General features: G+C 44.5%; 1 protein-coding gene across 5 annotated transcripts in view; it reads left to right on the top strand.

Moving 5' to 3' along the window:
- cuedc1b (CUE domain containing 1b) overlaps window positions 1-9,457 on the top strand; it is a 44,233-nt gene extending 34,776 nt beyond the window's left edge. For 2 of the 5 annotated variants that reach the window (XR_015851480.1, XR_015851478.1), the window contains 2 exons: window positions 8,078-8,879; window positions 8,982-9,457. Coding sequence is in view for 2 of the 5 variants with exons in the window: in XM_088345152.1 (XP_088201278.1) it covers window positions 8,809-8,879; window positions 8,982-8,993 (83 nt within the window). In the remaining 3 variants the exon portion in view is untranslated. The remainder of the gene's footprint in view (window positions 1-8,077; window positions 8,880-8,981) is intronic. The other 3 variants (XR_015851479.1, XM_088345153.1, XM_088345152.1) reach the window with 3 other exon arrangements.
- Window positions 9,458-12,062: the final 2,605 nt, after the last annotated feature.

The following is a 12,062-nucleotide window of genomic DNA, read 5'->3' as shown; positions in this document are numbered from 1 at the left end:
AACACGTCTAAACATCCCACTATCCTTTTACAACACCTCTCCACTCATTCTTATCACCAACAAGAGCTCTAGCTTCCACTATATTTCGACCTCTTTCCTGCAGTGCACTCATAACACCATTCATCCACGTCAATCGCGGCCTTCCTCTTGGTCTCCTTCCATTTATTTCTGCTCTGTAGATCCTCTTCAACATTCGCTCCTCATCCATCCTCTCCATGTGTCCAAACCAACCGAGTACTCTCTTATTCACACGTTTGCTCAGTTCCACTACTACTCCAGTTCTCTCTCTCACAATTTCATTTCTCAATCTATCCAATCTTGTCACTCCTAACATAGTCCTCAAACACTTCATCTCAAAAACATTTCATTTCCTTCTCAAATCTGCGTTCAGGGTGCAAGTCTCTGCACGATACAACACAGTCGGCACAATCACACTCTCATTTAGTCCTCTCTTTACATCCATACTCATACTGTAGTTGCTCATCTCCTCAGAGCACCCAAAACCTTCCTTCCTTGATTCACTCTGTGCAATACCTCGCACTCCATTCCACCAACTGCAGCCACATCACAACCCAAGTACTTCCTCATCCTCTCACATTCAGTGACCCTATATCTAAGGTTTGTGAGACCTTTCAGTCCCCCGCTCCCCTTCCTTTGCCCTGCTGTCTCTTAGGGAGTAGCGATAGAGAGGAGAGGATCCCCAGTCCCCTCGTTCCCTCCACTTTAGTCGCCTCTTACGACACGCAGGAGACCACAATTGGAGTATTCTCACACCTCCCAGAGGGAGAGGGGCCCTCACCACTGCCCGAGGATGGCTGGGATGGGCTCCAGCACCCCCGCGACCCTACTGAGGATAAGCGATGCAGATAATGGAAAGAACAATATCAGATATACAGAGTGTATTCAGATAAGACCCAAAACCAAGAACCAGCAGCATGTTATTTGTCACAGCAAGGTACACCGCTCCTGCCCAGATGACTGCCTACAAGCTGTGACCGAGCAAAGCAACTCAAAGGACTTCCCCATTGAATGCCTGCAAGTGGTAACAGAGAGGAGCAACCTAGAGGACTTCCCGGCGAGACATTCCTGGTGGAGTACTGCAAGCTGGGCCGAGGGATGCACACCCCCCCCCCCCCCCCCCCCCCCCGAACTTTTGCAAACGGTGCCTAGGAGAGACACCCCAAGTGCATTTCCCTACGGTACCTAGTAGGGCAGGGGTCGGGAACCTTTTTGACTCAGAGAGCCATAAAAGCACAATTTTTGGAAATGTGTTTCAGTGAGAGCCATATAATATATTTTAAGACTGAATTCAATTAAATGTGAGCATAACAAGCGTCTTAATTTATTATTTTAAATAATGATGTTATAATACTCACCATTAATGCGTCTTCTGGTGCCGCATGGATTTGCTGATGGTTTTGTAGTCTGGTTGGTACTTGGTGAGTTAAAGCTTCATGCAGGCATTGACGCCTTCATCCGTTAAATGTGATCGTAGGTTGGACTTGATGTTTTTGAGATGTGAAAATGACTGCTCACATGAATACGTCGATCCAAACATTGTCAATACACCAATACTCACACGCCTCAGTGTGTGGTATGTGACTGGAAGCGCGTTCCAAGCTTTGAGAATCAGCTCGTCTTTGGATTGAAGTTTGTCCAGTTCTGTCCTCATGTGCTTGCTCGCCAACTCCGCTTTCTGTCGTGCAATTCTTTCCAATTCTTCATTCAGTGATTTGAACTTGCTCATCCTCATCTCTGAGGCCTTCAGGTCAGCCACTTCTGCTTCAAAATCTACCAGGGAGACATCAGGAATGCAACTCAGGTCGGCTGTGTTCAGTGAACACTCGTTTGGATGGGTGGTGAACTTAATAAGACCACAGTGCTCACGAAATTCTCCAAAGTGCGCTTTGAACGACTGGAGGAGACCGGATGTGAAGCCAGCTAGCTGGTGGAGATGTTTTGAGCGGGCTCACTTGTTGTGTATGCCTCTGTAAACTCTGTTTTTCGAAATGTAGTAAGCGACCTGTTTCAAAATCCTTGATCAAGAGCTCCAGCTTGTTTTCAAAAGCAAACACAACGTGTTGAAGGAATAACACTGTATTTCCAACGCCTTGCACTTTAACGTTGAGCTGGTTTAGATGTTCGGTAATATCGACGAGATAATAAAACTTGAGGAGCCACTCAGTTTTCGCTACCTCAGGATGCTCGTTGCCTTTCGTTTCAAGAAAAATCCGTATTTCGTTGAGGCAAGCCGTAAAACGGCTGAGCACCTTTCCTCTTGACAACCAGCGCACATTGCTCTGCAAAAGCAGACCGTGCAAAGGGGGCATGGCGTGTGTCGAAGTGCCGCTTAACATTCGACTGTTTCATCGATGCAATTTTGTCATAGCAAATTAGGCATACCTCTTCACAAAGGCAAATTCTTCGGGCTGTTCGTCCTGAAATGTACGATATTCATCATCTTTTTTTCGTTTCGCCATCTTCTCCGTCGAAGAGTTAGCTTTGAGCTAATGACCAACGGCCAAGTGCCAATGGACGCAAAAGGGGCGTGTACCTGTGCCCCCCAGTAACGGCCAACATCGGGTATTATCATCCAATTAAAATAGACAATCGCTCGTGCAACTGCAACTCTGCACAAGACATGATCAATAGAAAATCGATGGATGCATTTAAGCAAACGATAATTTTTTTAAACCCAAATCTGCGAGCCAGATTTGCAAGCCATATGTTATCATCAAAAGAGCCATATCTGGCTCGCGAGCCATAGGTTCCCGACCCCTGTAGTAGGGGCACCCCAAGAGCACCTTCCGTGCTGGACTGTTGCAAGTTGTACTGAAGGATGCAACCTGAGGAGATGCCTCCTTCACCAAAAGGGGGGACTGTAGAGCAAATAAGCCTATCACAAAATTGACTTCCACAATCTTTGTTTCAAGTCACTCAGAACTTAGGAATGGATGAAACGACTGCGTCCCATTTTTAGAGTTTTCAGTCGTAATAATTCACCATGTACCATAATGAAATCTGATAACATAATTTTTTTTAATGTAATTAAAACATCCAAGGCTATCTATTGATAAAATTACGTGTTTCACTGTACGGAATTATGTCGATTGGTGATCCAGTACATAACATTACTCAAAATTCTCACTTCTTTGGCTTTCTGTTTAGCGACTTCAAACACCGTCATCCGATCTTGGTGGTCTCTCATATCTGAGACCACACACAAAGAAGCATGATCTGGTCAAGCATTCCTGGTCCATATAAGAGGAGTGACTGATCGATAGCTCACCCTCTTTTCTTCTGCCTGGCTGGTTCGTCTTGCACGACGGCCGAGCCTGCACAAGACCAAGTCTCTCCGCAACAACAAGGGAATCCCCCCAAATCGACTAGCGTTATAGCGGGAAAACTTTCTTTTTGTGCTAGTAACTTCCAGACTTTCAGCAATCGAAAACCCCCATATTCTCAGGCGCCTTTCCCTCCCCCTTTTTTTCCTATCATTGATTCTCTATTTCAATCGGCCTGGTTCATTCAATAAATTTCGGCGGGATTAGTAATTCATATCAGAACTCAAAAGTAATAACGTAATTTAATGTTTTATTATTATTATTATTACTATTTTTTTTTTTAATTTTATCACTCCTTGATCTGCTACCTTATCGTGGTGGAGGAGTTTGTGTGTCCCAACGATCCTAGGAGCTTTGTTGTCGGGGGCTTTAAGCCCCTGGTAGGGTCACCCAAGGCAAACAGGTCCTAGGTGAGTGGCCAGACAAAAAGCAGATCAGAAGACCCCTTATGATGAAACAAAATGTTGGTCCTCAATTTCCCTCGCCCGGACGCAGGTTACCGGGGCCCCCTTCTGGAGCCAGGCCTGGAGGTGGGGTCCGCTGGCGAGCGCCTGGTGGCCGGACCCTTACCCACGGGGGCCGGCCGGGCACAGCCCGGAGGGACGACGTGGGTCCCTCTTCCCATGGGCTCACCACCTGTAGGAGGGGCCAAAGGGGTCGGGTGCGTAGAGAGCTGGGTCCTTGGCGCGACGATCCCCGGCTACAGAAACTGGCTTTTGGGACATGGAACGTTACCTCTCTGGCAGGGTAGGAGCCCTAGTTGGTGCGTGAGGTTGAGAAATTGCGACTAGATATAGTCGGACTCACCTCCACGCGCGGCTTGGGCTCTGGTACCAGTCCTCTCAGAGGGGTTGGACTCTCTTCCACTCTGGAGTTGCCCGTGGTGAGAGGCGCAGAGCCGGTGTGGGCATATTAGTTGCTCCACAGTTGGCGCCTGTACGTTGGGGTTCACCCCATTAGACGAAAGGGTAGCCTCCCTCCGCCTTCGGGTGGGGGGACGGGTCCTGACTGTTGTTTGTGCTTATGCACCAAATAGCAGTTCAAAGTACCCACCCTTCTTGGAGTCCTTAGAGGGTGTGCTTGAGAGCGCGCCCCCTGGGGACTCCCTCGTACTGCTAGGAGACTTCAACGCTCACGTGGGCAATGACGGTGAGACCTGGAGGGGCGTGATTGGGAAGAACGGCCCCCCTGACCTGAACCCGACTGGTGTTTCGTTATTGGACTTCTGTGCCCGTCATGGTTTGTCCATAATGAACACCATGTTCAGACATAAGGGTGTCCATATGTGCACTTGGCACCAGGACACCCTAGGGCGTAGTTCGATGATCGACTTTGGCTGGGTTCTCCCTTAGAGATAAGGTGAGAAGCTCAGTTATCCGGGAGGGACTTGGTGTAGAGCCACTGCTCCTCCGCATTGAGAGGAGCCAGTTGAGGTGGCTCAGGCATCAAATAAGGATGCCTCCTGGACGCCTCCCTCGGGAGGTGTTCCGGGCATGTCCCACCGGCAGGAGGCCCCGGGGGCGACCCAGGACACGTTGGAGAGACTATGTCTCTCGGCTGCCATGGGAACGCCTCGGGGTCCCGTCGGATGAGCTGGTGGAGGTGGCTAGGGATAGGGACGTCTGGGCTTCCCTTTTAACGCTGCTGCCCCCGCGACCCGACCTCTGATAAGCGGAAGACGATGGATGGATGGATGAATTTTTTATCAGTGTAGGAAATTTTTGCATCCTTCAAAGAAAACGATTTATGGTGGAGCACAAACATCACCTTGAGGCAAATTTGTTTACCGATTGAAGTAAAGAATAATTTGTTTCAATCCTAACGATTTTCAAAATTAAAGCTAGAAAAATCCCTGCACAGGTAAGGCTTCAAGCTATTTTACCTGTTTTCCAGCTAAGATGCCTATGCTACACTCATATGCAGACATTCAATTTCAAAAGAGTCAGGCGAGAATAAACACCTTGTATTTCTGTGTGTTCCAACTCTGATTACTCAATGTTAGCATTTGCATTGATTATTTAAGTTTGGGACAAAGCTTTTGTGTTACCTCTTAAAATAAGAAAAACCGTCCATTTTCCCTTAAACGGTTCAAGAACAGCATTCAATTTACCGTATTTTCCGCACTATAGGGCGCACCGGGTTATAGGGCGCACCCCCCAAAAATAGTTTTTGGTCCTATATCTTCCATAGATAAGGCGCACCGGATTATAAGGCGCTACAATGGGAACGTCGACAAAACAGATGATTCAGTCCAACTGATTACCCCCTTAACATTCCCAAAGCTTGCAAAGAAACAAATACGTGTCGTAGACATGTGCGGATGCGGTGTCCGTACGATGTCACTCAAATGCATCATTTCAAATATCATTCGGAAGGTTAAAGTCTTGGGATTCAGGAAATGCCAAACATTTCTTAGTTTCTATTTTCTTTTTTGCTCGCAACTTTACTGTGCATATGACAATAAACACTTGGAATTGAGTTTAATTCACTCAACTCATCACAGCAACATCAAGATCGTTCTAAAACAAGATACCGGGAAAATATAAAGCCGCATAGCTCACCTAAGTTCTCACGTTCAATAATGATACGCAATCATGGTCTTCTTACAACCGTGAGTGAAGTAAATCCAAGAGAGTAAATTATTTGCAATTACAGACTAATAAAACATGTTTCTTTATGGTGTACTTTAGCAAGTTGCTAAGCTTGCTACGCCATTGCTAAACTCGGCCAATTTCAGGGTTTGTTTTGGCCATCTAGCCAATCCGAGGCTCCGAATAACTTGAAGCCAATAGCGATCGATTTAACGGATGATTGACACATCTTTTTCGGCCAATTGCAGGGTTTGTTTTGGCCCTCTAGCCAATCCGAGGCTCTGAATAACTTCAGCCAATAGCGATCGAGTCAACGGATGATTGATACATCTTTTTCGGCCAATTGCAGGTTTTTATTTGGCGCTCTAGCCAATCCGAGGCTCCGAATAACTTCAGCCAATAGCGATCGATTCAAATGATGATTGACACATTGGTTAGCCAATGAAACGCCGGTATATAAATCCCAGCATACACAGCCGACTACTCCACGTTCGGGGGAAAATCCAGTCGGCGGCTGTTGCGTAAGTTGCGAGACCTTGTGATTTAATGTTGCTCCATAAATAAGACGCACTGTATTATAAGGCGCATGGTCTTCTTTTGAAAAAAAATTAAGACTTTTAGGTCCGCCTTATAGTGCGGAAAATACGGTACTTTGGGTACGTCTTGCATTTCGGTTTTAGGCGAATTTCACAGAAACGTTAAGGGGTTAAGTGTTGTAAGTAATAGCGCCAAAGGTGTGCAACTGTACCATTGTTTAAGTTCTATTCCGATCGTGTGAATGTCTGTTTTTCCACATCTGTTACTGTATCACCTTGGATTTGTGGAAATTGAATCACCCCAAGAAGGATGGCCAAACCGAAAGTACACTGCAAAAATAAATCCTTGCAAAATAATCAAAAGGTTTCTCCAATGCAAATATGTTTTGTATTTTAAGCTATCAAGAAAGAAAAAATATACTTAAGTCAATATTTTTTTATATAGAAAATCCTGTTTAAGAAAATATACCTAAAATGAGCAAACTTATTTACCACTTATTAGATGACCCAACTTTCCTAGGATTTAAGGATGATTTTTAAATGTTTGTGTAATGAGACATTTTCTAGAAACTCAACAAATAAACAAAAAATGAGAAGACATTTTTATGCCAATGCGAATTTTTTTAGTTCATACGAGCGCTGCACAATTAACCGAAATCGAATTGATTTTGCGATGCAATGCAGTGCAATAGCAAAACACTGCGTTTTTTTTTTTTAAGGTTTCATAGTTTCCGTTTGTGATTTGAGTGATGAAGTGTTTGGCCAACAAGAATTCTTAGATTTCGGGGTTTAACAGCTCCGGCCAATCAGAAACCGTTTTTAATGGCACCAGTCAATAACGGCAGGGCAAAGTTTGCACGACTTAAATGGGCAGATGTTTGCGCTCAGTGATGTCATGGAAAAGACTCAATAGATTTTTTGAATTACACTTATCAGCTGTTCTAAAAATTCAAATCCAAAGTTTAGAGTGGACATTAGATTTGGTGGGAGATTGCTTGAGAAAATGGAAGCTAGTTAAACTCTGTGGAAAGGTTACAAAGTATCAGCTGTCTAATGCGTACTGAGTGCCGATAAAATATTGTTAATGTAATTTCTACATTCTGAAGTTTTTGAATAGTTTGTTCTAACTACAGGGTAATCACACTTCTCAGCCTCCCCAGTAAGGTTTATTCAGGGGTGCTGGAAAGGAAGGTGCATCAGAAAGTCGAATCTCAGATCCAGGTGGAGCAGTGTGGTTTTCGTCCGGGCGGTAAAACAGTGGACCAGCTCTATACCCACTGAAGGGTCTTTGAGGCTGCATGGGTGTTTGCTCATCCTGTCTACATGCGTTTCGGTGTTTTGAAGAAGGCATTCGACCGTGTTCCTTGGAGAGCCCCATGGATGGTTCTTCGGGAGTATTCGGTACCAAACAGTCTTATCCGGGCTGTTCAGTCCACATTGCCGGACAGTAAGTCCGATTCGTTTCCAGTGTGGGTTGAACTCCGCCAAATCTGCCCTTTGTCACAGATTTAGTTTATAACTTTGATGAGCAGAATTTCTAGGTGCTGCCATGGCGTTGAAGGGGTTCGGTTTTGGAGCCTCAGCTTTGCATCTCTGCTTTTTACAGATGATGTTGTGCTGTTGGCTTCCTCAAGCCACGACCTTCAGGTCTCACTGGAGCAATTTGCAGCAGAGTGTGAAGCGATTCTCATAAGGATCAGTAGCTCCAAGACAGAGACCATGGTTCTCGGCCAGAAAAGGATGGCAAGTGCCAGGATAGTTTAAGTATCTCTGGGTCTTGTTCACGAGCGAGGATAGGATGGACTGGGAGAGCAACAGACTGATCGGTGCAGCGTCTGGAGTCATGCGGCCCCTGTACCGGTCTGTTGTGGAGAAGGAGCTGAGCCAAAAGGTAAAGCTCTCGATTTACCCGTCGATCTACGTACCTACCCTCACCAATGAGTATGAGTGTGTGTGAGTCATGCGCCAAAGAACAAGATTACGGAAACAAGTGGCTGATATGAATTCAAACCGAAGGTCTGCTGGGCTCTCATTCTTAGATAGGGTAGGAAGCTTGGTCATTCACGAGAGACTTGGTGTAGCCGTTGCTCCTCTGGACTGAGAGGGGCCAGCTGAAGTGGCTTGGGCATCTAATAAAGATAGTTCTTAGAACATCTCCCTCGGAAGGTGTTCTGGGCATGTCACACCGGTAGGAGGCCCCAGGGACGACCCAGGACACACTGGAGATTACGTCTCTCACTGGCCTGGGAACGCCTAGGGGTCCTGTTGGATGAGTAGGATGAAGTGGCTGGGGAAAGGGTCGGGAATTCGCTTTCTGAACTGTTTTTCTGTTCGTAGAAGATGATTGTCATTCAAGAAAGGCAGTCACTCAGGAAGAAAACAAGGACCACAATGAACCAACATTCACAGTAAGCTCCCTTCTTATCCAACATCCTTCAAAAGTTCACTCGTTTTCATCATTTATATAGTTTTTATCATTAGCTGACGTTGGAAAATGTCTTGTATTCCAGACCCTCCCATGATCCTCCATATCATTACCATATGGTGACTAGGCCTTGAAGCTTGTCCTATGCCCTTCTGCCCAGCGCTCCCCATACAAGGCAATGCAAAAATAACCAAATAACCCCTACCCTCCTCTCCAAAAAAAAAAAAAGACATGGGTTTGTAACAGATTCTGATGAGCGGTCAGTTAGACAGAATACTTTTGTTAATGTGTTTATCGCAAAATAAATTGTATTACTTTTTATTTACCCTTCAACAGTCTTTCAAAACCTGTAAATGTGGATTTATTAGCTATATTTAGAGTAATATTGAGACTCTTTCATGTACTGTAGCATATTTTTTTGTGACTTGGATTCCTCAGGTTAGTGATTCCAAATTCATAACATGGAAAAGGACCACCTTTATATATTCAGCATTTGGTGGTTGCAGAAGTTTGTGTTAATGCATCCAAACACTGTGATCAATAAAGCCACAACTGTCTAAATGCCCATGTTTCACCATGTCAACATGTTCACCTAACAACAAAAATCCATGAGAACATTGAACACATGGCCACAAAAATAACCTGATGAGTGAATGTCTCAGGCAGCCAACCCTGATGAGAAGATAGGAGGAGCAGACCTGGGGGAACAATACCCCACAACAGCGGTGTCCAAACTTCAGAAAGCGAACCAGATTTGGTAAGCTAAAAATGTGTGAAGGCCGTCTATTCAGGTCGCAATTCTCTGAACGGTCTTTCATAAATTCACCCTCCCTGAAATGTTTGCAGTGCTTGGCCATCAGCGTTGCAACCTTGTACTCACTTTTTTAGGATCTTAATTTGATTCGCAGGGTCTCGTAAAAAGTGCTGCTGTGCCGTTAAAACAGCTTCCAGTTGCTTCACATTTTCACAGTGTGTTTCCTCTTAGCTTTTTGTGGTCCACATGTTTCATTTCAGCCACTTGTATAAGGGATCTGTTGATACTATATTCTTTGAAAACATCCAGAGTCTCTTCGCATATTTGTTTCAGATTTATGGGCTAAAATTCTCACAGAAAGCCAAAGGCAAGGTGGCCTAACGGCTACTGCCATCATGTGGTGAAATGGTAATATTTTTAATACAAATTTATTTTATACTGTGGGCAACATTACTGGTGGGCCACATGTTACTTATTTTATGACAGGCTGCAGGCCACTAAATATTTAGTTATGTACCATTGTCACATAGAGAAGTTGACCTACATTCAGAAACCCTACCACTGACTGGAAAATGTGGGACTGCCAACATCATAGAGGCTCTGATCATGGTAGAGCAAGAAAAGGCCATAAGCACAAGAACCATCGAGGCCAGGATCTACTAGAAACAGAGTAGATCAGACACAAGAAGCGGAATGCAAAGAAGCCCTGAAACAGTCAAGCACATTATGGAAGGGTGTAATGTTCTAGCTGATTGGATTGGGACACTCAAGTAGCTGGGATAGTATGCGGGAACATCTGCAACCACTATCGCATAGAAGTACCCAAATCCCGGGGCCATACCACAGAAGGTGACAGAGAACAACAGGGCTAAGATCCTGTGGAACTTCAGCTTCCAGACTGACAATTGGTTCCTTGCTAACTAACAGGATGTAGTGGTGGTGGACAAAGAGCAGAAGAAGGTGAAGATAATATATGTGGCAATCCCAGCTGACACCAATATCAGGAAGAAGGGACATGAAAAACTGGAGTTGTACAAAAGAGTAGCTGGAACAGATGTGGAGGGTCAAGGCCAGCGTGGCCACATTTGTAGTAGGGGCACCATTAAGTCATCTTTATTTGTATAGCCCGTTAATCACAAAGCATCTCAAAGTGCTGAACAGACCACAGATTATTGCTAACCACAGACTATAAATACACCATACCCTGATCCAAAACCTACATGAGGGCAAGGAAAAACTCAAAAACCTCAACATGAGGAAAATGAAGAAACCTTGAGAAGGGAGACTGCACATGAGGTAATCTCCCTTCCAGGATGACCAGGCTGCAATGGATGTTGCAATAACAAATAAACAGATATTGTCAACAAAAATATAGGTTATTCATATGCTATAAAATAGAAGTGTGTTTTAGCTTAGATTTAAACATTTCCATTGAGGTTGCAGATCGAATCTCAGGGGAAAGAGCATTCCACAGCACCAGGGCCCGAATGGAGGACGCTCTCGAACTTGCGGATGTCTCATTACTACTACTATTCCAAGTAAAAACAATGGGTTATTGCTGTGAGTTTGCCGCTCAGGCTAAAAAAAGATTAATAAAGCATCCCAGCATAAAAAAGGGTCTTCACGAGTGTACTGATGCCAGCAAGCAAACAGATTAAAATTGAGCTATACTTGAAAGGAGTTGTACAGAGCTTGGAAATTTTCTAGTCGCTGCTGCCATCTCCTGGCCTCTCATCGTTGCAGCCTCTATCAGCTTGTTCTTGATACCCGTGCAAGTACGAGCGTTTTTTAGATGCACCCGTAACAACTCTTTTAATGGACCGGTTTGGGTTTCCGCTTGGACTCCACTTGTGGCAGCCTTTATCTTACTATCACCATTTTAATGCTACACTAGAATATGTAAACAAAACAAAACCTTCGGGGATGAGCATGACGTCACTCTCGTGCACTCCCCCGAGCCCAATTCCTCTTACCTAATGTGTTCCACCTTGAATAGCTTTGCTAAAAGTAAGATGGAATCCGATAGACAGTGGGAAAAAAATTATAAGGGCTTCTTTAACTGTGTTGGGCATTAACACATACACCTCCAATGTAATATATGACCACAAGAGGGCACTGTTGCGTATGTGAATGAAAACTAGTGCCACAGATCACAGCAGCATAATACGTCAAACAAACAAAGCGGTGACCTTAGGTATTAATTCCAAATTGTAAAATTTATTGACCCATGATTTTTTTTTTAAATGAAACTTGACATTGGTATGAAAATTTGTGTATTTTGGCCTGGTATTCAAATGGGTTTTAACTTAGTGAGTTTCTTGTACCACTGAGAGGCACTGGAAATAATACACAATCCATTTAAATAAGGACACTTAAAATGATGCACCCCACCTTTAATGTGTTGTACTAAAC

This window comes from Urocampus carinirostris, chromosome 10 (assembly GCF_059441175.1).
Source record: "Urocampus carinirostris isolate Australia breed hairy pipefish chromosome 10, RoL_Ucar_1.0, whole genome shotgun sequence".
NCBI lineage: Eukaryota > Metazoa > Chordata > Actinopteri > Syngnathiformes > Syngnathidae > Urocampus > Urocampus carinirostris.
This window is presented reverse-complemented; position numbering and strand designations above follow the sequence as displayed.